This window comes from Cebus imitator, unplaced genomic scaffold (assembly GCF_001604975.1).
Source record: "Cebus imitator isolate Cc_AM_T3 unplaced genomic scaffold, Cebus_imitator-1.0 Scaffold109, whole genome shotgun sequence".
NCBI classification, from domain to species: domain Eukaryota; kingdom Metazoa; phylum Chordata; class Mammalia; order Primates; family Cebidae; genus Cebus; species Cebus imitator.
In genome coordinates, this window is record NW_016107424.1 from 5,528,318 (window position 1) to 5,553,729 (window position 25,412).

Below are 25,412 nucleotides of genomic sequence, written 5' to 3' on the forward strand. Positions count from 1 at the left end.
GCCCTGCGTCACACATCTGAACTTATATAGTAGACACATGTAGCAGAGAGTCTGTGGCAGATTGGAAAGCTCCCAAAATCTCTCAGTGGGGTTGGGAGCTAGAAATTTTGAGGGATCTGATTTCCTCAGTGTGCTGCTATTGTAGGGTTCCTCAGATCTCTGTGATGTCAGGAGGGAGCCCAACAGGTTACCTGCTGGTTCAGATATGCTTTCTCTTTTCATGTACTCACCTAATAAATGATATGTCAACCTGATCCTACCAGAAAAGTCCACAGGCTGCCTGAAAAATTATCTTACTTGCTGTTTTCTTCACTTGATGGAGTTTTAGGTATTAAAGGATAGAAAGTACTTGAAAAATCCAACAATAACCTGTATGTTTCAGAGTTTTTGTGATTTTAGATGCATCAAACTTTTTATATATTATTGAGTATTGAAAAGAGAAAATAACTTTCAATATCTAATAAACAAAAGAGGGAAAATAAGCTAGAACTAGTAACATATATTTAATGTACATAACATTGCTTTGAGTTTGTGAGGTAAGATCAACTATGAGGCAGTGTTTTTGCAAAATACCTGTAACTCCTGAATACCCTTCAGTTAGCCACTGATCACCTGGTTTCTTCCATGTCTAAATTATGATCTTTGCCAACAACAGATCTGTTTGGAGGAAGTATTGTAGACACCCCTAGATGACCTCTCTGCCCTGGCCGGCTTTATCTGTTTTAACTGCTACAAGTGGGGAATGTTTTGCTAAGCGTATTAGCAATCAATGTTGAAGTTACTAGTGAAAAACTAGGTATTTGTATGAAACTCCATAATTAAACTTCTATTTAACAGAAGACAGATTAGTAAAGAATGTAGATGGCTGTTACTTACTAAGTGAAACATCCATATATATATGAAAAAAATAATTCCAAAGTGTTATAATAATCTTCCTTAGTCCATTTGGTCTTAAAAACTGTGTGTAGTTGTATCAGTGAAATTCACTGCTTTTTCCCCACAGGGAATGTATTGCTAGGGACCACTGCCCAAACATTATGTTGATTAACAGATACTGCTCTCATGGATGCAACTGTCTGAATGTGCAGTCTGCATTCTTAATGTTTACCACAAACCCAACGAAGCTGATGATCTGTCTGAAGGTCAGTCAGTTCTTCAATAGTTCTCCAGCTACACTGGCAGGCATACGCTCGTGTTCCTTTCTTCTTTATCAACTTGGCTTTTAATTTGTGGAATTCTGGTATGTTGTTCCTATTAGTAAAACAGGAAAGTTTTAGCACAGTGGCTTTGTTCAGTGTTTAATGACTCAAAAAAAAAAAAAAAAAGTCATTGCTTTCTTTATTTTTTTTGAGCAAGAGTCTCACTGTTACCCAGGCTGGAGTGCAGTGGCATGATCATGGTTCACTGCAGGCTTGACTTCCCAGGCTTCCACCTCAGCCTTCCAAGTAGCTGGGACCACAGGCATAAGACTAAGATTATAACTTTGTTGGAATTATTCCCAACTATGCCCGGTTTAAATTTTTTTTTTTTTTTTTTGTAGAGATGAAGTCTCAGTATGTTGTCCAGACTGACCTGAAACTCCTGGACTCAAGTGATCCACCCAGCTCAGCCTCATGAAGTGCTGAGATTACAGGTGTGAATCACGGTGCCCAGCCTATTTTCTTACCTTCCTAGTACATGAACACTGAACAACCTAGATCCCCTCACACTAACATTAGAAGACATGCTTCAGTGTTCTCTTTCTGATAGTATTTCTTTGGTAATCTGCACTTTTCATGGCAATTCTCTAGGCCAGTTTACTGACGGTCGTAGAATACAATAACCTAAAGGGCTGGAGAATTACTGATTTGTCCTATCAGAGATGAAATAATATGAAAATTGGGTGGAAAGGATGGTGGTTCATCTCCCACCTCAGATCCTCAACTATGCCATATTTTAAAGCCCTTCAATATGGCGAGTAAAGAGAACATTAGAGATATAAAGATCATAGACTTCTGATGAATTAACTATGGAAAATTTTGATCAGTTTCAATAATCTGCTTATTTACTCATACTATCAATAACAAAAATGTCTATCCTGAAATACATATTAATAATGTTGAAATAATTAAATCAACAAGTAGGGCTATTGTGAAAATGAGAACCATTGGATTTGATACTATTATAAAAAAGACTACAGAAGTTTAATTAATAAATTATTTTCATGACACTCTGTGTAATGAGTTAATATAAACATTACGTGGCAAAGAAAAATGGAAAAAAATTAAAAATAAAATGATGAAAAAAAGCATGAAATACAGTATGAATGCTAGAAAAAGAGATACACTATCTAAACATTACTTGTGGGTATTACTGCAACAGAAGGCAGGCTACAAAGTGCCCTCTGGTGGTCAATGGCCACACATTCAGTATCACATTGTACAAAATTCAGGCACAATTTAGAAGGTTAGAACCTGACAAAACCTGCGAGATTTTCCAAGCCAACGTCTGATTTCAGGAAACAGTCTTAGCTGAGGGGAGAAATGAATAATATAAATTTTAACAAAAAGAAAAAACCCCACCAAAACTAAGCTGTTGAGGAAAAACGTCCTTTATTTGATCTGTAAAATATTTTAAAAACTTAACATTTGATACTTGACTGAATCCTTAGAGATTTTAGATTAGGAATCATGAATAGGCAGGGATCTAATTACGACATTTCAAATGCTTTTTAAAAATGCACATATTTTAAAAGCTTAGGGAAAAATCGTTCCATTCCTTAAAGAAAACACGATTTAATAGAAAAATAAAAGGATTTTCTTCAGCTGTTGTGGCAAGGTGGTGAAGAATTATAGCTTACACTCCCTTTAGAATGTTCTAAAACTCAGCCAGGTGTGGTGGGTCATGCCTATAAACCCTGCACTTTGGGGGGCCGAGGTGGGTGGACTACTTGAGCTTAGGAGTTTGAGACCAGCCTGGGCAACATGGCGAGACCCCATCTCTACAAAATTAGCTGGATGTGGTGGCGTGCACCTGAATTCCTGGCTACTCGGGAGGCTAAGGCTGGAGGATTCTTTGAACCTAGGAAGTGGAGGTTGCAGTGAGCTGAAATTGCGCCACTGCACTCCAGCTTAGGCAACATGACTTGTGAGACTCTGGCTCAAAAAAAAAAAAAAAGTTCTAAAACTTCTCAAAGCTAGGATACATTTATTTCTCTCATCTGTAAAATAAAACAATAAAACAAACAACTGTATAGCATTTCACTGTGTAACAAATGTGCAGATCGACACTGCTAAAAATAAATGGCTCCCTGTGTTCTGCTGGACATTGAATGGTACTCTACAAACCTTTTAACTTGTCTTTGGTCACTGCCTACTTCTGGTTTCCTCAGTGATTATTCCACATCCTCTTCAACTCCCACTCCACTCCCTTATTTACAGCAGATCACATCTTCATTCTCAAAACCAGGCCGCCAGGTATGAAACCCTTCAATTTCCTGGCAAGCTCTCCCTGAACACATCAGTACCTTGCTGGCTTCCTCACAGTCATAGAGGTCTTCCTTTTCCCATCCAAGGCTCACCTCCCATCAGTGCTCTTGGCCCTACTGTCTGTACAACCTTGCTACTCACATGCTTGTCCCCTCCCATGTCTCCTTCCCCTGGGTTCCTCTCATCTTACAAACCCAGTATCTAAGAGTGTCATAGACTAGATGCTGAATAATGTCTACTGGATAAAGAAACACCAATATACTATACAAAATAACTATCACATCAGTGATTTATATCCTGATGGTGAAGACTGCCTTATTTCTTTAGTTGTTCCATTCTCTTGTCTCCCAAACATATTCCTAAGTGTCTTGAGAACTGAGATAGTATTTTCTACTGATTTAAATAATGACTACTTGTTTATTTTTAATAGTATAATAAATCCTCTGGTTGTCACTGTTTTATCTAAAAGTACATATATTTTTAAACTAGGCTGCCACAGATCTCGGGTAAACCAACTGGTGTTCTTGATGACTCTGAGATACTGCAAGTAGTACCGACTAAGTTATCCATAGTTTATGCCTGTGTTCACCACTGTCTTGATGTTACATGCATTTATTATTCTATGACAGTTTTATGAAAATTCATGCTTCATCTTGGTGACATATGGGGATTATTAACCACTTATTAGATTAACTAGTAGATAGTAAATAGCAGAGGGTTTAGAAAAGTCAGAGAAGGAAAAGTGAACCTGTAATTAAAAGCTAACTTTTTCACTAATGGCTTAAAAAGTGGGCTAAGCCTAAAAGTATGGGTTCCTGACCTCGAATTTTGGGAATACATTAGGCTTTATTTGGGTTGGAAACTGTAAAACTTTTCAAGTTATAATTTTTCCATGTATTTTTATATTTGAATTGTGTGTATGTGTATGAAGAGGATTCAACGCTTTCATAGATTTTCAAAGTGGTTCTTGATGTGAAAAAGTTTAAAAACAATTAAATTAGGGTATACTCACAGATTTACCCAAGAATGGCTGCCAAAGGAGGTGTAGGGGAAAGTCTCTTACCCTTTTCTTCATGCTACTAAAAAGTGCTGCAATAATACACTGTATTAATTTTTAGCTTTAAATTTTTATTTGAAAATGTCAATGAAAAGTTCAAATATATTTTTATAACTTGTAACACCTTACAGATATTAGGTATGCCGTAAGTGTACAAGAATGTACAAATTATATAAATATGAGTAAGGCATTATCTCAGCCACAAGAAAGGCAGTAATACACCAACCTAAGTGCTTCAGTTTTATATTACAGTATATAATATGTCCAAAGCACCATGAATACACAGGAAAGGAAGAGTTTTCTTTCAGCTGAGAGAGTGGTGATAGTATCATGGAAGACCTGTGATGTATTGTACTCTGAAGGACAGGTAGGGTATAGGTAGATAAAATGATGGGAAGGCAACCTAGGAGGTAAAGAGGTTGTACAAAGTCAGAGGGAATGGGAACCTGAGTATTCTGATGTAGCTAAAATCTTGTAAAGGTGAAATATACATTGTGGGAAGACCAAGCTGGATGATGGATGGATGGGAGCTGGATTGCGGAGGGTCATGAATGCCATGCTATGGAATTTGGACATTATTCTGTAAGTGGAAGAGTGTTGGGCAGGACAGTACACTCTGAGCTATGCTTTAATTCTGAACAAGGGAAGGATGGTCTGAAAGAAGAGACTGTAGGCAGAAAAACCAGTGAAAAGGCTACTTCTGTATTCTTGTCCAGAAGTAACATGTTCTTATCTAGGCTGACAGCAGACAGATGGAGAGAAAGAGATGGATGACAGAAACACAGTCATGCATTGCTTATGCTTTGTTACGCAATTCCCTCATTGTGTGAACATCATAGAGTGAACTTACACAAACCTACATGGTATAGCCTACTACACACCAAGGCTATATGGTATAGGCTACTGTTCCAAGGCTACAAGCCTCTACAGCATGTTACTGTTTATACCGGCATCACCACAAACATGAGCAATGCATTGCGGCACAATATTACAGTGGCTATGTTGTCACTAGGTGATAGGAATTTTTCAGCTCCATTATAATCTTATGGATCCACCATGTATATGCAGTCCATTGTTGACTGAAACATCGTAATGTAGCACATGGCTGTATTGAAGAGGTGAAGCCCACATGATCTGGCCAAATCCACCAAGAGAATATGTCAAAATAAGAAATATGAAGTACTTGGTACATTTTTCAGAGTGAAGTTCTTTAGTAACATACCTGAAAAACAGATAATCACATGATTTGTCCCACATATAGTCATCATAGCTTACCACCAAGAAATCACAGGCTATACAACGCAGATGGTTACATGCTCTGTTCAGAGAAAAAAGAATGGTATATTAAAGATTATTGGTATCTTTAAATGTGAAAACATGGTGATTTATTTATAGGACACACCACATATTAGATTACTGAATAAACAACAGAAAAGTACAGATTAATTTGATTATAATTGTTTATACTAAAGCATTATTTATAGTCTAAACCTTAAGGTTAAATTTTTGCATAAACCTACCTATTTTACTACAATCTTGTACAATGAACATACACATATATAGATATGGGAGAAAACAGATTTGTAGATCTTTTAATGCCATGGTGTTTTCAAATTATGTCTGAGGGAGACCTTATAACTTACAACACTTTAAAGATATTAGATATGCTGTAAGTGTATTTAAGCTAACTTCTTTAAATGCTTCCCTTCCTACTGAAATTTTCAGGAATATCTCTACCAAAGAATATGTCACATTACATTGAAATGAATCTGCTTTTCCCATAAGCTGCTGAAGTGCTGGGAAAAGATCATATTTGTTTCTACTTCCTCACAACTTGGCATAATGCATTCATTCACTCACTTAAAAATATTTATTGAGAATCTAGTATGTGTTAGTGAGATTCTGTCTTCATGGGTCTTCAACTGTAGTGAGAGAAGAAATAAACAATACTCATGATAACTAAATTATAAAGTGTGTTAGAGGCCACTAGTGCTTTGAATGAAATAAGTAGAGTAGGGTAAAGAAAACTGGGAGTATGAGGAGGGGATGGGTTCCAATTTCAAATAAGGTGGTCTGCATAGGCCTTACATAGAAGGTATATCTGATAATTTCTTTAAATGGAGTGGTACCTTTTAGTTTCTTTAGAAGGAAGTGGGTTTAAGAGATTATGTTTAAGAGAGGAGGAAAAGGAGCATGCTGTGTGCTGATGTTCAAGATGCAGTGAAGAACAAAACTGATAATGTTGGAGAGAGTGGGCAGAACTGCTAGAATGATACTTAGCATACAACAGGTATTTAATGAGTATCTGAGGGATTAAAATTACAGGCAACCCTCAAAATGCAATTATATATATACTACATAGCAACTACAAGAGTAAAATATTACAGAGCAAGGTAAAAAAGAATTAGGAATTGCTGCTGCAAACAATTTGAATGCTATAATAATTCTGATGCACTCCATTGTTTGGAGTGTTCAAAAATGAGAATCAACACAGATGCATTTGATCATCAAAAAATTAAAAGGACATGTTTTTCAGATACCAAAAAAATAAGGCGAAGACACCAGTAACAGAGTGGAAGAAAACATTTCATTTTCAACACATGGTTAAATACTTACACTACACACAAAATGCTTACTAATGACAAAATTAAAAAAAAAATAAAAACAATAATCACTCTCTGTAGCACAGGCAGCAAAGAATAGTAGTTAAGGACATGGACTCTGGACACAGATTGCCTGGGTTCAAATGCTGATTCCACTATTTACTATCTGTGTAACTGTTAAAAATAACTTCTACATGACTCAGTTTCCATATCTGTAAAATGGGGATCATAAAAGTACTCACATACACTTCATAGAATTACAGCCATGAGATATATTCTTTCATCAATTAATTTGGGAAAAATTAGCACTCTCATATGTTTTTAGTGGGTATGTGAGCTGCTATAATCTTTTGGGAAAATTCTTGGTATTATTATTATAATTTTTTTTTTTTTGAGACGGAGTCTCGCTCTGTTGCCAGGCTGGAGTGCAATGGCGCAATCTTGGCTCATTGCAACCTCTGCCTCCCAGATTCAAGCGATTCTCCTGCCTCAGCCTCCTGAGTAGCTGGGACTACAGGCATGCGCCATCACGCCCAGCTGTATTTTTATTTTGTATTTTTAGTAGAGACGGGGTTTCACCACGTTGGCCAGAGTGGTCTCCATCTCTTGACCTCATGATCCGCCTGCCTTGGCCTCCCAGGTATTACTTTTAAATTAAAATTTATACCTAGGCATTACTAGCAATCCCATTTTGGGATAGGTACAAATAAAAGCACCAGTATATAAACATATATCTCAAGAATTTTTACTTTAGTATTGTCAAAGTGACAAAAAACAGGATACTACCTGATTATCTATCAAAATGGGAAAAAACTGAGTAACATGCAGTATATTTATAAATGGAATATCAGGCAGTTGATAAAGAGCATTAGTTAGATTTATTTACTAACCTAGAGAGACATCTGAAGAAAGGTGTACACTAACATATACAGCATGATCCTATTTTTATAAAAACAATCCCCCACAAAAATTCCTATATAGGTGGCTATAAGTTTACAAGGAGCAAAATACAGAAAGTTATATACTACCCAGTAACACTGGTTGCATCAGGAGTAACTGAATAAAGGGAAGGAAGGGAGATTATTATCTTTTTCTTTATACGTGCTTCAATTTTGTTTTTATTCTTTCAATAACCATATAATACTTCTGTAATGAAAAAATGAAATGAAAACATTATATTTTTTTCATTTATTTCCTTTCAAAGTTCAGATATGCTAATTTCAAAATTGTAAATACTTTTGGCCTGAAAGTTTGAGAATAAATGCTTTATATGTCTAAAAATATTAACCATAATAATAAGGAAACATTTAAAACCTATACAAGTTTCATAGGCAAGTCCATATTTTCTTTCAAACTGTTAGCAATTTACGAAGTTGCATTTCTACATTTGGAAATTCTACAACTACGTTTGTACACATTTGAACTCAGATTTCGAATGTACAAGTCAGGAAATGCAAAATGATAGTTTCCAAAGCTACTATGACTTGCTTTCTTATGCATACGTAGTTTATTACATGATTGCACAGAGTGTTAACTTTAATGCCTTAATACATATGTGCAATTTGGCTGAATTATTGCTGTTGTGGGAACTATAATTTAGAATTTCCTGACATTTTGTATGTGTAAAATCTCAACCATAATGTTAAATACAGCTTTTTAATTTAATTTAAAATTTAGTAGTTTATTCAAATCTATTCACACTACCACATTTTCCTACAAACACTGTCCTTTGAGAAACATAAAACTAACTTGCAGCTAAGAAATCATTCCACTGCTACAATTTCCTCTATTAGATCATAATTAGTACCAGTCTATGGAATAATCCAGTCTTGCAGTAGTTTAAAAAATAATTAGGAGAGTAAAATTGGATTGGCTTGAAAATGCCTTCATTTTATCTGTACTACTTATTACTGCCACCATTCTTCCTACTACTATTCTCTCCCCTTTCCACCAACCAGTAAAAGGCAAATCATTTTCTAAAATCTAAAGTCATTCAGCACTACCTCAAACCAGAGCTGTATCTAGAAATCAAACAAACAACACAAATAGGCAGGATAGATTCGGTTTCCTTTATGCCCTGGCTGTGTAAATCAGTACTTTTTTTCATGGCTGAAATAGATGTCTCTTTCATAGCTATGTACATAAAAGCATATCTAATATAAAGTCATGACTCCAGTGAAAGACGAACTGTCAAGTCTTTCCCTCTAAAACGTAGAGGAAATCATATATGTCACATAGCTTTGTTCTTTTGTCCAGCCTATAAGTAGAATTCACTGTTTTACAGATGTTTATGATAAGAATGCCCCAAAACCAACCCAATATAATCTTCTGCCCAGATACTGTGGTTCTCTGTTAAATCCTATCAGATCTGCACAATGGGAGCACAGAATCTTGATGTTTAGAAGTTTGAAAATAACAGCAGTTCCAACAGCAACATCAGCTAAGATTCTTCCCACTTACATACATTACATGGCTTTCTGCCAAGTGGTATCATAGAAAGCATAATGGATTAGGAATCAAGTCACCAATTTGAATCCTTGCTTTGTAATATTTGATATGACATATTATTTGGGAGTTATTCTTTTTTTTCTCTTTTTTCTAGAGTTATTCTTAACAACTTTCTCTCTTACCTCCTTTAGTTACTTAATCACTGGATTCTGTCAATTCTACATTCTAAATATTTCAAATTTGACTTTTTCCCTATAGCAATTGCTACCACTGAGGTCACAGCTCCCATCGTCTCTTTCTTGGACCACTCTAACTACTGCCTGTTGACTAGTCTTCCTGTGTCCTTTCTTGTTTTGCCCCTCCAACTACCAAGCCATTTTTTGCAAAGCAGCCAACATGACTTAAGAAACACAAGTCTGACCCATTGCACACAGGACATACCTTTTCCAAAATCCTCCAAAGGATTAGAGGACCTGAAGCCAAATGTCTCTCTACTCTCTCTCCAGCCCCATCAGCAGCCATTCTTTCTCTAGTCATTATGCTCCAGAACGGACAGATGCTCTCTGTTCCTTCCTCCAGAGGACCACCACCAGCTCCTCCCCTTCGCAGGGATCTTCTAAACATGTGTGCTCTCTGGCTCCAATGGTCACCTCTCTTTGCCTAATTCTTACTCATTTTTCAGACTGTGGTTTGGTTATCTGCTCAGAGAAGTATTCCTTGACCTTTCATATTAGTTAGAGTGTCCATCATCTATGCTTATAGTATCCCATACTTTCCCTTTACGCCACATATCCAATGGAAATTAAATACTTATTTGTGGAATCATGTATTCAAAGCCTATCTCCTCACCTAGACTGAAAGCTCATTGAGGACAGAAAGTATCCATTTATTTGTTCACCATAATTTGTTCACTTAATCCCTAGGACCTACCAGGTGGTTAATATGTGTTTGACGAATTTAACACAAGTACCTCAATCTCTTCATTTATAAAATGGAGGTAAAAATTCTTGATCAGAATCTTGGATTTTTTTCCCTGTGGAGCAGGTAAATGAATATGCATATATAAAAAGTGCTCTGGACGGTATAAAGTACTTACACATAAAACGCTGCAAATGCAGATGAACACGTGTTTATCTTTCTATGGGTGCAAATTCTGTGTCATGAAAGGAGCAACTAATAAAAGATCTGTGAATATAAACATTTACCTGTGCATATATATGCAACTGGTATCTCTTCTCACAGCTGTGCAGGAGGTAGAAATGGGGTATAATTGATTTTGGCATCCCACTGGACTAATGGTATGTGATAGGAGCCTCGAGCTATGAAAACGGCTGTTCTTTTGTTTACTGAAATTCCATCTAGCAAAGATTTCATCTGTGCTAGAACTAAGTCAAAGTACACACAAAATATTTCACATATAAGAAAATCTTTTAACAAAATATTTACTTTTTAGGAGTAAACTAGAATGTATTTTTTAAAGATCATTTTTAAAAACAAAAGGCACCTATAAGTATATGTATTTCCTGAGATAAAATGGAAAACTAGTAGAATATAAGATTCTTGTCTCTGAGCTGTAACATAATGAGAAAGCAGAAATAATGGATGAGAAAGGTACCATAATTAGAACCCAGTGTGCCTGCAGTACTGTGCCTGTCTTTTGCACCACAGGCACAGTTTTCAAGTATTATTTCATTTAATCCTCAGAGTATCTCCACGAAATATGCTTAGTTTTTAAGAGTGAGGAAATAGGTTTGAGAAGATAGCATCCCTTCTTAAGGCTTCAGAGCTTATTAGCGGCAAAGTGAGCCTTTGAATTCAGGCATTCTGTCACCAGAGCCCTTCCATTTCATGCCATAGGAGTAATCATCTGCTTCTTTGTTCCTCACTGGCCAATGTTTTGCCTTTTAATGGTAAACTAGAATAGGGTTTAGGATATGGGTATTCAATAGATTTTAAAAAAGGAAAAAATTCAAATAGAAAAATCAATCTGATGTATGTGAATTAAACAGGTAAGGCAGCAGGAGACATGCATTAGAAGGGAGTAACGTTCCAGATAGGGAATAAATGTAAATATACTCAGACACGGCAAAACTTAAGTGGAAAGTAGAGAATGATAAGCATCCTAGTGGAAGTGGATATCTGACCCAGGCTGTAATTGGAGCTGAAGGAACTAAAGAGAGAAGAGGAACAGCAACGATAACAATTTGGTAAAGTAAATAGTGAGTTTAGAGTTAATGTGAGACAAAGGGGAACTCTAATTTTCCTTCTGAACAGGGGAGAAACACTCAAAATAATATTTTAGGGATGTTATCTTGAATGCTCTATGTGGGTGATACTAGAAAAGACGGAAGTGGATGGTAACTGGGAAACTGTTGCTGTGGTTCATGGGTGACTTGACACATGCCTGGAATAGAGGAGGCATGGCTCTGAAAATGACGGAGACAAGTCCCAACCAAGCTGAGATGGGTAACTTAGGACTGATGGCAAAAACACTAAATTCAACTCTATAGGCAGTTTGTAGCTCTAATTCTTTGTAGAGAGAGTCCTTAACACATGATGATTCAATTACTATCAATTCTTCTTTACAGCTGTTACAGCAGGTACCAGTCCAGTGAATTTATATTAGCCTATTGGCTGCCTTATATACTCAGGCTTCTCCAAACTTCTAATTTCACTTTGGTCCTATAGCTTATAAGGCTTCTCCAGACTTCTAATTTCACTTTGGTCCTATAGCCCTACCTTCCGGGCTTCCTTGGATGTAGGCTGGCACCATTTCAACCCTCCAATGTCTTTTTAACTCCCACTTCTACTATTCAATACAGTTAATGTGCCACAGTGATGTTCTGGTAAACAATGGACCACATATACCACAGCGGTCCTACAGGATTATAATGGAACTGAAAAATTCCTATTCCTAGTGACATCATAGCTGTCCTATATAGCACAGTGCTTACTCATGTGTTTGTGGTGATGCTGATGTAAACAAACCTACTGAGCTGCCAGTTGTATAAAAACAGCACATACAATTATGTATAGTACTTAACACTTGATAATGATAATAAACTATGTCACTAGTTCAGTTTTTACTAAACTATAGTTTGTATCATTATTTGAGAATGTACTCCTTCTACTTATTAAAAAAATTTAACTGTAAAACGGCCTCAGGCAGGTCCTTCAGCAGGTATTTCAGAAGAAGGCACTGTTGTCATGAGATGACACCCCCCAATGAATACCTTCCAGTGGGGCAAGAGGTGAAGGTGCAGGACCGTGATATGGATGACCCAGACCCTGTATAGGCCTAGGCTGATGTGTGTGTTGTCTTCGTTTTTAACAAAAAAGTTTAAAAAGTAAAAAACAATGAAAAAATAGAAAAAAGCTTATAGAATAAGGATGCAAAGAGAGAAAATATTTTAGTATAGCTGTACAATCTGCGTTTTAAATTGTTTCTATAAAATAATCAAAAATTTAAAAATAAAGTTTATAAATGAAAAAAGTTTCAGTAAGCTAAGGTTAATATTATTAAAGGGTTTCTAAAGTAAACTTAGTGTAGCCTACGTTACAGTGTTTATGAAGTCTATACTAGTGTACAGTAATGTCCTACGTCTTCCCAGTCACTTACTACTTACTCAGTCACCCAGAGCAACTTCCAGGCCTGCAAACTCTGTTCATGCTAAGTGCTCTATACAGCTGTACCATTTAAAAAATCTGAAGGCCAGCACAGTGGCTCACCCCTGTAATCCCAGCACTTTGGGAGGCCCAGGCGGGTGAATCACGAGGTCAGCAGTTAGAGACCAGCCTGGTCAACATGGTGAAATTCTGTTTCTACTAAAAATACAAAAATTAGTCAGGCGTGGTGGCACACGCCTGTAATCCCAGCTACTCAGAAGCTTGAGGCAGGAGAATCACTTGAACCTGGGTGGTGGAAGTTGCAGTGAGCCCAGATCACTCCACTGCACTCCAGCTTGGGTAACAGAGTGAGACTCCATCTCAAAAAAGAAACCACGAGAAAAACGTTTATACTGCATTTTTGCTGTACCTTTTTAATACTGAGATACACAAATATTTACCATTGTGTTACCATTGCCTATAATATTCAGTGCAGTGATATGCTGTACAGGTTTATAGCCTAGTAGTTGTAGTAGGCTGGTGTATCATCCAGCCTAGGTGTGTACTAGGCTGTATCATCTAGGTTTGTGTAAGTATGCTCTATGATGTTTGTACATGAAGAGGTCACCTAATGACATATTTCTCAGAATGTATCCTTGTTGGTGACACTTGACTATGTAACAGTTATCCCTCCAGAAATGTGATCAACATGCAATAATATAACTTAGGCCTTTTTTTCTTAAAAAATTAACGAAAATAAGTGTTTTAGAAATAACTAGATAAAAATATTCAATAAACTAAGCTAGGTAAGGAGGCCTCTGCCAAAAATTGAACCAAAAGCAGCAGGAGAGTGGGATTTGCTTAAAACCAAACTGTTTGCCTACATTATGAAAATGCGAATAGAATGTGCTAAGATGATGGGGCTAATACGGGTTTGGGGTAGGTGGCATTACAACTATAAGACTGCCCAGAAAGAGGTACTAAGTGAGAAAGCGGGTGTAGGAAGGGCAAGGAAGAGACAAAAAAACAGGGTTTCTGCTTTTGACATATGTAAACATGTAAAACCAAGCGACTATGCTTGAGAATGCTTTGGGTAATGCAGACCTGTAGCTCTACATGCTAACTGGTCAAGGCAGTGTGGGTAAGTCATCATGTATCTGCTTGCCCACTTTGCTTTAACTGCCTTACTGACTGGCTTCCACTGCCTGGAAGGAAGTTCACTCTCCTGTGTCCTGTGGAAACAACGCTGGGATTGGAGTGATCCAGGCATTTCAAGTGGGGCTTAGAAAAGAGAGCATCAATACAATGAATAATATATACCAAACAGCACAGCTTTCAATAGCTATCATCCAAGAATAATAAACAAACAATTCTTAGACTGGCTAATAAAAATACCTCTCCTTATAAAACAGACTGATGCCAAGATGATAAGAACTACATTTTAACAACTGAGCATCCATTTGGAAAAAACCCAGCAAAAAGTATAATACATTTCTGACATCCTACCTCCATGAAATACTTGTTCCAATCCCACATGGAATAGAGCTTCCACCAAGGTACACCGGACTGCAACTAGACGTGTTTAACAGATACAAAAATATGAAGTTATAACAAAAAGTAGGAGAATTTGGCCCTGTTAAAAAAGTTTTGTTTTTACTGACTTTATGTTCTTGTAATCAAATTGTATATTTTCCCTAGCAAACCAATCATTTCAAAGAAGACATATTTATTGTAGGATCACTGCTTTATTGGATGTAACCTGTACATTCAGGAACACTCAAGGAGTTAAAATGAGTAAAGGAAAAATGTGTTTGCCAAATAAGGTAAGGGACGAAGCAAATACTGACAAATATAACAGAACATTAATTTTGAGAAACTGTTCACACTTTTTTTTAAGCGGCAGAAAATTATTTACAATAGCAATAATTCCCCATTTAATTTCCTTTACATGAAGTGGGTCACAGACCATAAGAACACTGAAGATATTGCTATTGGTCTTTCTCCTGAAGGCCAACCAGTGCTTTGTTGTTCAATCTCACTGCTGTTTAAATGGTAACAAAATCTACTAGACTATGCTCATAGTGTTTGCTCAGTAGTATGCAGAATTCACCAAAGCAATCTCAACTTACCTTTTACCAAGGCCTTGAATGGAAGCTCTGACAGATGTGTTACCGGAAGATTTAGATTTTAATTTCTGTTAAAAAAGCAAAACAATAAAAGGCCACGAGTAACTTAGAAAACTGTAACATGAAAACTAATATTCTTTATAACAGGAATGTTTTCTAACTGACTTAAATACAAATTTTGATGGCATCATTTTTAAGTTTCTGAAATAAAAACAATGATTAAAACCTTTTAAAGGCAAAAGGGAAGTAGAACTCCCTAAGGAATTTGCAAATTACTCTACTAACTTTTAGGCTAGGAAATTGATATATTGCCATTATTAGCATGCTAAGATTTAGAGTCACTTTATAACTCTTCAGTTAATATTACAGTTTAATGATTTAATATGAAGGACCTGCTATTTAAAACTTCATTCTAGAAAAATTCAATTCAGGAAGAAAAAAACCTCAGACTCATTTTTAAAGGCTGTGAATGTGCGTCATATGAACTAAAATTAAACTAACCAAGCTCCTGTGTAACTTCAGGAATATTAATTTTGATGAAATGGAATGGTATCAACCAATAAATGTTCAAGGAAAATGTAGAGCTACCTAGTCACAACCATACAGTAGTTCCTATATGGTTACATAATATCATCATCATTAGCAAGCATTTATTAAGTGTTAACTGGTATATGGTACCAAACAACATAAACCAACCACACACTAGGACCACCGCCAAGGAGAGGAAGTGAAATGGAGAAAAGGCAATTTAAACTATGCAGAGACCTGCCTTCATTTTACATAGTGGGTGAGGAAATTTAATAGAGGCGAAAATATTGTTTTACTATTTCTCTCAACTCTTATTTGATGTTAAGCAGAACTGGAAAAACTTTTGGTACATGTCTGAAAAATAGTAATTTGCACAAGTCTTTCTGTTTGGGGAGCATGTTTCATGCACCATCCAAACTCAGGTTTATGACTCTAAGCTGACACACTCTGACGTTTGTTGTTGGTTCCTGGGCTTTCTTGCGTGGCTCTGGGAACAGTTCAGAAATGCAACAGAATGGGAAAGCAGGGGGTGAGGTGGGGGAGTAGTATTTTCAGGGCATAATATTAAACTCTAATGACAATGTCAGCATAGACCATCTGTTTATCGATGCTTCTTAATAACTGTTTTTTTCCCCAATAAATGTTTTACTTAGACCTGTTGTCTCCTTTGAAGGTTGAAACACTGGACACAATACATAACTAAAAAAGGAAAAGATCATGCTTAAAAATTTATTTCTTCATTATTGTAAGAGCTACTTTTATTTCAAATTAGTATATCTTAAACCCAAACCAGAGAAGTACTTATCTTCTTCTGAAACACCTTAACTGAAGAGATAGTGCCTCATATACAGATATGCACCCTATAGTACTTAATAATGAATAATAATATTAATAACTAATGAAGAGCAACAAAATGATGTAATTTTTTCCTACTATTAATACTACTAATTGGCATTACTATTCCGTGCCTACGCACTTACTCGGCACTTATGAAGTATTCTGTTTGCAGGGTACAGGTGACCCTTGAAAAACATGCGTTTCAACTGCACAAGTCCAGTTATATGTGGAATTTTTCCAATCAAACAAGGATCGGAAATCCACTATTTGTGGCATGCAAAACCCCATATATAGAGGGCCAACTTTTCACATAGGCGGTTATATAGGGCTGACTGTGAAACTTGAGTATGTATGGATTTTGGCATACGTGGGGGTCCTGAAACCAATCCCTTGAGTATACTGAGGAATGACTGTACTTAATATTGCTACTGTGTTGACATACTATTTAACTCAGTATCAGCTTATTAATTTACTTTAGGTGAATTGAAAGTGTTTAATTTTGAAAAATTCAGATCTTAAAATCTATACTAGTCATTTGATTTTTAGTCTGGCTGACAAAAATATAAATGGTCTCTCCTCTCCATATTCTTACCACTCCCATTACTTAGCTATTTTCAGTCCACTGTTTTGTTTTTATCTTCCCTATCCTTTAAAAAACAAAACAAAATAAAACCCCCTGGTACTATATTTATTTCTTAATTTTTTTGTGATCTTTGTAAATTAGACTTCTGTTTTGTATCTTTCTTTTAAATCTAACAGACATGCTTGACACACACCCTACTGATAAAAATTAAAATACATAAATTCTCATCTACTGCACAGTATGAAAAATGTAAGTGATAAAGGCACTTTGGAAAACAATTTGGCAATGGGTAGAAAAGTTGAAGATGAGCACACCTGATGACCTAGGAATTCCTATTCTAGCTTTATGCATCCCAGAGAAACAACCGCATATGGGTAAAAAAAGCCATGCAAAGATATTTAATGAAAGAGTAATCAATGGTTTTCCCTGTGTACATGTGAAAATTTGTATGCCTTTTCTCCAATTATTTGTAATAGCAAACAACTGGGCACAATCTAAATGTCCATCAGCAGGGAAGTAGATAAGTAAACTGTGGCAGGGTTATACAATGGACTACTATACACAGTTACAATTGTTTATGGTTATATACAAATGTAATAAAAGTATAAATGTGTGGATGGAAAGGATAAATGGTTATCTTTGGGAAGGAAGGCAACAGAGTAGGATTTAGAGAGGTCTTAAAAACTATATCTCTAATTTGTACTTCTTTAAAAAAAAGGTCCAGAGAAGCAAATATGGTAAATATTAATATATGCTTAATATGGGTGGCTGTCATGGTATGTTTAGCACATAGGTTGCTGTTACATTATTCTGTGAACTTTTTATACAGCTAAAATAGACACATAAACATTTAAAAAATTTAAATATTAACAATTTATTGCTTTATGGGATAAGAGCAACGGCATTTCATCTGAGGTGCTAAGCACATTGCTATAATGAAAGCTGTTTTTGGCCTTTTAGAAAAGTGTTCTTAGAGGCTACAAATAAATACAAGGGACCAGCTGGATGGTGAGTTGACTTCTATGCTAACAGCTTTTCTAATTTTTTATTCTTACTGATAAATGCACAGAAAAACACATACTGCTTCCACAGCTCTTTAAGTGTAATAATTTCTTTAAGTAATTCTGTTTCTCAGAATTCAAAAGATAATGGGTAGCTATTTTCATCTTCCTTAAGTTATTCTAAACATGTCTTGAAATAATGAAAGAATGACTACATATTTCTAACACTTGACTTACAGACGTTTTTTTGTCCAAGTTGGGCTCTTCAAATATTTCATTAATCAGACTGTCAAGATCATCTTCTCTTTTAAATGTTTCCGTTGATCTGAAAACATAGACACAGAAAACCCACCTGAAGTTTATTGGCAGATAAAGCTAGTATCAGAAGAGTTTTAAGCCCATTATTAGAGTTGGTAATAGAAAGATAAAAGTGATTATATTATTTTTTTTAATTTGGATATAGTCTAAGTTTGTTGAGACAGATATACTTTATCAGGTACAAATTCACATATGTTCTATACTATTACATACTTAAAATGAGACATTTAAAACTATATACATTAACTTCAAGAGAAGTTGGGTATGTACTTATCTAAATTATATCAAGCACATATTTAGAGAATACAAAATATGTACAATGATAAGCAGAACCAGATATTACAAATAATGGTAATTTTAACCAGTCATTCTGACTTTGTTTCTAAAGGTTCCATTGTAAGTCAACCATATCTCTTTACTAGAGGAGCCGAAGGTCATGTAATCAAATGACCCCTCCCCCTGCCCAAAAAAGGTGCTATTTGTTAGACAGAATATCTCAACTACTCAACTACCTCTACCTTCTGCAGACAAAGCCATCACTGGATTATTAATATAAACCACTACTGCACAGAACTTCTATTTAACAGCTGATGCTAAATAGCTAATAGCTAAAATAGTATTTACTGAATACTTACTATGTCTCAGGCATTGTCCTTAGTCTTTACATGAGTATATATTTAACCCCACTTTTTTTAGATGAAGAAAAGGCACCGAGAGATTCAGAAATCTGTTCAGGGTCATAGAAATGGCGGGAAGAAAGGCTTGAAACTGGCCAGGCGTGGTGGCTCAAGCCTGTAATCCCAGTATTTTGGGAGGCCTAGGTGGGCGGATCACGAGGTCAAGAGATCGAGACCATCCTGGCCAACATGGTGAAACCCTGTCTCTATTAATAATACAAAAACTAGCTGGGCGCGGTGGCGTGCACCTGTAGTCCCAGCTACTCGGGAGGCTGAGGCAGGAGAATTGCTTGAACCCAGGAGGCGGAGGTTGCAGTGAACTGAGATTGTGCCACTGCACTCCAGCCTAGCACGTGGCAACAGAGTGAGACTCTGTCTCAAAAAAAAAAAAAAAAAAAAGAAAAAAGAAAGGCTTGAAACTGAATCTAGGGCAGTCCATGCACTTAATACTACATAAGACTAACTTTCTTTAGCATTTATATGAAGTAGATGCTGTACATCAACTTCATAACTTCATTATTCGTTTTAGAAGACAAATTTTTTTAGTCAAACTCTCTAATTTCAGAAATGTATTTACTCTGACAATTCTTAACATCGCCCGTCTTTGTTACATTTTGGAGTAAAATAATTTAACCTGATTTAGGAAAAGCAAGAGACTGTTGTCTACTACCTAATGGTTGATTCTATCTCCAGGCTTAGCTTTTTCAGTTATACTACAACTTTTACCCTTAATGTCTTTCACTGTATACTGGTTTATTCCCTTGACTTAGGAGTATTCTCAAGGCTTTCCTCTTCAAAGAGACGTTTCAAAAAACCCCTCTTTTGAAGCTTCTACCCTTTCTTACTCGCTACTGAAGAATAGTCTATGTCCATGATTTCTACTTCCTTACAAGTAGATTAGATTTAAGCATCAGTTGGGTGCTAATCCTAGACGGGGGTTTCTGAACCTTGTAACTATTGACATTCTGGGTCAGATAATTTTTTGGGGTACGTACGTGGGGGCAAGAGACTTGTATATTGCAGGATGTTTTACAGCATCCCTGGCCTCTACCCACTAGATGCTATTAAATAATAGCACACCCTTCCTCAGGTGTGACAATAAAAAATGTCTCTAGACGTTGCCAAATGCCCTTTGGGTGGCAAAATCATCACCAGTCTAGGGCTACTACTGACCTACTTTAAATTATTTAATCTCTCTGAACTTCAAATATTTTATCTATAAAAATGATTTCTAGATGACTATTTAAAATTGCTTTCAGGTATCATATTCTATGTCTGGCCTCGAATCCCTTAACTATAGTGAAACTCTTCTCTCAAAGGTTTCCACTGCCCAAATCACTACAGCATAATGGCTGTTCTCAGTTCCAATCCTCTTTAATCTTTCAGAGGTATCTGACACTGTTGGGTACCAATTCCTTATATTTCTTTTTTGATAGGAGGTTGCTAAGATGTCCTCTTAAAATTCTCTCCTTTGGCTTTCAGGACATACTCTCTGGGTTCTCCTCCCTCATGCAATTTCACAATTTCAAGAATCAGATGCATTCAAACTCCACCAACCTAATCAGTACTGTTATAGATCCAAATTGCCAGCTTACGTAAGATTCTGGTCTGTTCTTAGATCATGAAATTTCACAATGCCTACACTTGCCTATGCTTTACTATAATAATAAGTATCAACATTTCATTGAGATAATTTTAAAGCACTGTATAAGACTTTTTTTGGTCTTTTGATGTGATAATAATCTTAATCAAATGTTAATCAAATAATCTTAATCAAATCTTAAGCTTTTACTAGTTCCCTCTCTGTTTCTGACATTCTAATTTTTTAAAGATAGTTTCTGCTGAAAAGAAAAGATATATTCGAAATAAAAGAAATACAAACACTTAAACCTATAATTAAGTGTGAGGTATGTATGAGAGGTATTTATAGAAAACTTAAATCTAGATCTACCATGTCCTTGTGACTTAGCAATATGACTTTAGGCAAGTAACTAAGCATTGATTTAGTTAGTGAAATGGGGATAACAGTATTCATCTCATGGGGTTGTGAAGATTAAATGAAATGACATATATAAAGCACTTAGTATACAGAAAGAATTCAATAAATGTCGGCTATTATTATTATAGCTGTCATCTAGAAAGCTATATTATCTTTAAATATTCCCATCTGCATCATCCTGACCCACTTTATTCCTATTGCAGTTCTTCTCAACCCACATCAGTCTTAAAAAAAAAAAAAAAAACCAATCACATATTTCTCTTTATCATTTTGAACACTTAACAAATTGCCTGTTTTGACCTCTTACATTAGCAGTTGTTCCTGGTATCCAGATGTAGCATGGTCATTTACAGTATTATTTGCAAAGGTATCATTTTAAGAGGTAATATCAGTATTTTAACTTTTATATGAAATACAGGTTACACTGCTATACAATTAGTAGGTAATCTCCTGTTAATAAATTCAAACATAAATACATAAAAGCTTCCTAGCTTTTAAGTATCAATTTTGGCTCAAGGAAAAATTTTAATATATTACATTAGAAACCAGGTTGGGACTGTACTTGGTGTAAGGTTTAGGCCCTTCGTTGCTGTTTTTGTATAATTTACAACTACATTGCCTGATGAAAAGTTTTCTTATAAATGACAACAGTTCTGGCTCACTACAGCTTTTATGTTATTTAGTACTAAAAAATCTAATGTATCAAGGTAGGATGAGGTACTAGAAACATTATGGATGAATTTTGGTAGAGCAAGAGCAGGTATGACACAACCCATGGTTGGAGAAGACCCACATAGATAGTCCCTTCCATTCTGAGCAGCTCTCAATACATCCTGCCCCTCTGCATGCTCGTTTTCCTAAGATGAAAAGCTCCTTGACAGATTCGCTCTAACCCCTAGAAGGACAAATGACAGGTACTGAAGAAATTGCAAAGTAACACTGCTGTGGGATAGGGATGGTAGATGTGCTAATAGGTACATAAAGAATTCCAATATACAAGATAATAAAAGTTAATGAGAGTGATATTTACAACATCCAGCCAAATGAGTGTTAGCCTATTCATAGCAATTATAGTTGTCTCTAAGTTTTGTATTAAAATCAGAACTCAACTAATTTTTAGAAATTTTGTTTATGTACTCCTTTAGAATTTTTTCAATGCTTTTATCTTTGGAGAGTGAATTTTTATAAATAAATGTCACTGGAGGTAAGCCTGTGAATTAGTAATGGAGCTGGCTAGTACTTTGGGAATTCACACATACACCCACCAAAAAACCAACACCAAACCAAAGATGCAGCCAAAAAAATTAATAAAGATGACGTTCTTAGATTGATCCAAAGTTGCTTCTATGTAATTTCACAACCGTTTTCAAAATATTCTAGGCAAGAGGCAATTTCCAAAAGATTCTACCAAGAGTTACTGCAGTCTCTCATGCCATCACTGTGAAGGACAATACTCTGATGTGAACATTTTCTTTTTTGAGGGGTTGTGGGGGAAATGAGGAAGTGAAGGAAGTCCTATGATTTAATAATCACATGGAGAAAAACGACTGGTAAATTTGAAAGGTAGTTTTTAGATCAAAAACCAAAATACTCAAGAAATGTCCCTAAATTTCCCTATGTATGCCTGGGACCTTTAACTAGGGGGCCGTGGAGAGAAGAAAGGTAGTTGGTTTAATGTTCATAATAATCCTTTTGTCATGAATCTAATCTCATCTGAACTCCCTGAGTTAAAAAATATAATAAAATAAACTGAGCCAGCTGCGATGGCTTACACCTACAATTCCAGCACTAAGGGAGGCAGGGGTGCGAGGACAGCTTGAGGTCAGGAGTTCTCAACCAGCCTGGTCAACACAGTGAGACTCTGTCTCTACAAAAAATACAAAAATTAGCCAGGTGTGTAATCCCAGCTACTAGGGAGGCTGAGGTGGGAGGATTGTTTGAACCAGGGAGTTGGAGGCTGCAGTGAGCTACGATCGCGCCAATGTACGCCAGCCCGGGCGACAGAACGAGACTCCATCTCAAAAAAACAAAACACAAAACTCAGCTAAAGACAGACTAGAAGGGAATTGTTTTCTCCTTTTTTAACTTCTGGTCCCCGGATCGGCCTGGGGAATGGGGTCTGAGGTAATGGGATGAGGTTGTCTAACAGGGCACCTCACAGGGAGATAAGAACTGCTCGGCCACACAGAGGCACAATCTGGGCGAGGTCAGCACAGCCCTTTCGGGGCTAACAAGGGGGCGCCTGAGCTGCATCACGGTCCCCGACTAGAACCTCCTAGGCTCTGGCAGGCAGAAATAAACCGGAGACCGACACGAGCCGCGGGCTCGGCGGGAGGGGCGGGGCCAGCTTTCCCAGGCTTGCCGGGGGCGGAGTCTGCGCTGAGGAAAGAGATGCCAGAATCCGCTTAGAGGGTGGAGGGGTGAGCTGCCACCGAGGGTGGGACACTGAGGGTCTGAACCCTGACACAAGGAGGGGCTGGAGGTCGCGGGCAGGTTTCTTTTGAGTTGGGCGGCGGAGGGGCGGCTTTAGGGCCTGGAGCAGGGCTTTACTAGAACAGTCCACCCCTCCCGCCCCGTTAACCTGAGATTCTCTTTCGCCTCGGCTTGGTTCTGGTCGCTGCTGTGGGTGCCGCCACGGCAACCTTTGGGTTGCTCGACCACGCCCCGTCTTAGAAGGTCGGGTGTGCAAAACTTGGACTCCACTTCATCTAAGAGCTCGTCCAGATCCTCCGCCATCTTGAATCGCCTGACCTTTTCCCCCTCGAGTCGCCGAAGCTCCGGTGGTTTCCAGGGGTAACGCGAGGACCCGGCCTACTAGGCGTCCCTGCGCATGCGCACCGCGTCCCGTGGCAACCCGAGGCGCTCGCCAGAGCTCGCGGCAAAGAACGCGGTGGGTTTGTTGGGGGTGGGCGCCTGCGGGGACGGAGGCAGTAGTTCTCCCTGCCCTGTGTCTGTGTGACTCGCGTTGGTTGCTTTTCTTCCTTCCAGTTTGTCCGGCGTGTTTCGTCCTGTCTCCCTCTCCCGGGCCCACATTGTAACCACAGGCACACTGTCGCGCCCCATCATTCTCTCCTTTCCCGTTTGGGTCCCTGTCGTGTTCCATCCACTTCTAAATTCCTTAAATCTGCGGAAGGTTGGAGGAGAACGCTCTAAAACACAAAGTAGGTGTTTACGACAGCAAAACGCTAATGTTTCCGTAGTCGGCAGGATTCGAACCTGCGCGGGGAGACCCCAATGGATTTCTAGTCCATCGCCTTAACCACTCGGCCACGACTACTGGTGGTGTAAGTTTTCGCGGTGAGAATGCATCTAGACTCTGCACAAGCCTCTGTTGCAGTAACAGGCACGATTTGATCTGCAGGAAGGCATTGCTGAGCTGTTTTGTTAAGAGCATATTTGAATGTTACGGTGCTCATCATTTTACTATTTGTAAAACTCTTAGGACACATTCCATATAACTCTTTGTATCCCAACAGAAAAACGTAATTCTAGTTAAATCTGAGAGAGAGAGAGAGATACCAAAGTATTGCACACCCACCTGCTTGCACAATGTTGGGGCCATTTCCAGGACGCAACCAGGAATCGTAGGGCGGCTGACCAGCCTCCCGGCTTCCTTGTGGGGCTGCCTGTTCCACCCCTGCCTTTCTCTTTGACAAACGGCCCCCAGGACTTTTTTTTCACCCATTATACATTAAAAAGCTGTTACCCACAGATTTAAATTCGCTCTGCAAGGTCGGACAGTCCCACGTGCCATGTAAGCATTACTTTGAAAAGTGTAAAGCGTGATACAAGCCTAAGGTATAGTTAATGGCATTCTTATATATATTGTCCACAGTTTAATCTGTGTTTTGGGTATTTCTAAAGCGGGATAGCAAAGAGGCTGGCATCCTTGGAAGCTCTGGAGATCGTTTGATCCAGATGATTTGCTTGTTCAAAGTATCTTAATATCCCTGAAGAGCAACATGTAGTGGTGTGTTGGAGCGAATGGTACCTGCTCACTGCTACCCTCCGTTAAATTTTCAAGAATTTTGGGAACTAGTTGTTAAATGCAACTATTATTAAAAATTAAATTATGCAAACTGGCAATTCCATTATATTAAAAGCAAATATGATGCTCAAAATTCACCACATTGTAGTTATCCCACTACATTTTATTATTATT

At 37.4% G+C, this 25,412-nt stretch overlaps 1 protein-coding gene and 1 non-coding gene across 3 annotated transcripts; both read right to left on the reverse strand.

Moving 5' to 3' along the window:
* Nucleotides 1-479: 479 nt before the first annotated feature.
* On the reverse strand, nt 480-24,263 carry CUNH8orf37 (chromosome unknown C8orf37 homolog). 2 transcript variants are annotated; one of them, XM_017538149.2, is made up of 6 exons: nt 23,832-24,244; nt 18,494-18,581; nt 15,311-15,375; nt 14,688-14,753; nt 5,747-5,842; nt 480-1,251 (listed from the first exon to the last, which is right to left on the reverse strand). In XM_017538149.2, exons 1-6 carry the CDS (start codon nt 23,984-23,986, stop codon nt 1,098-1,100), a joined length of 624 nt encoding a protein of 207 aa, XP_017393638.1. In that variant the 5' UTR covers nt 23,987-24,244; the 3' UTR covers nt 480-1,097. The 2 variants fall into 2 exon arrangements, with proteins under 2 accessions (XP_017393638.1, XP_017393636.1); XM_017538147.2 differs by lacking the exon at nt 480-1,251 and adding an exon at nt 4,575-4,927 and having other exon boundaries at nt 23,832-24,263.
* A 182-nt stretch (nt 24,264-24,445) lies between these two features.
* On the reverse strand, nt 24,446-24,527 carry TRNAS-AGA. Its single transcript has one exon. It is a non-coding gene; the product is annotated as a tRNA-Ser (tRNA).
* Nucleotides 24,528-25,412: the final 885 nt, after the last annotated feature.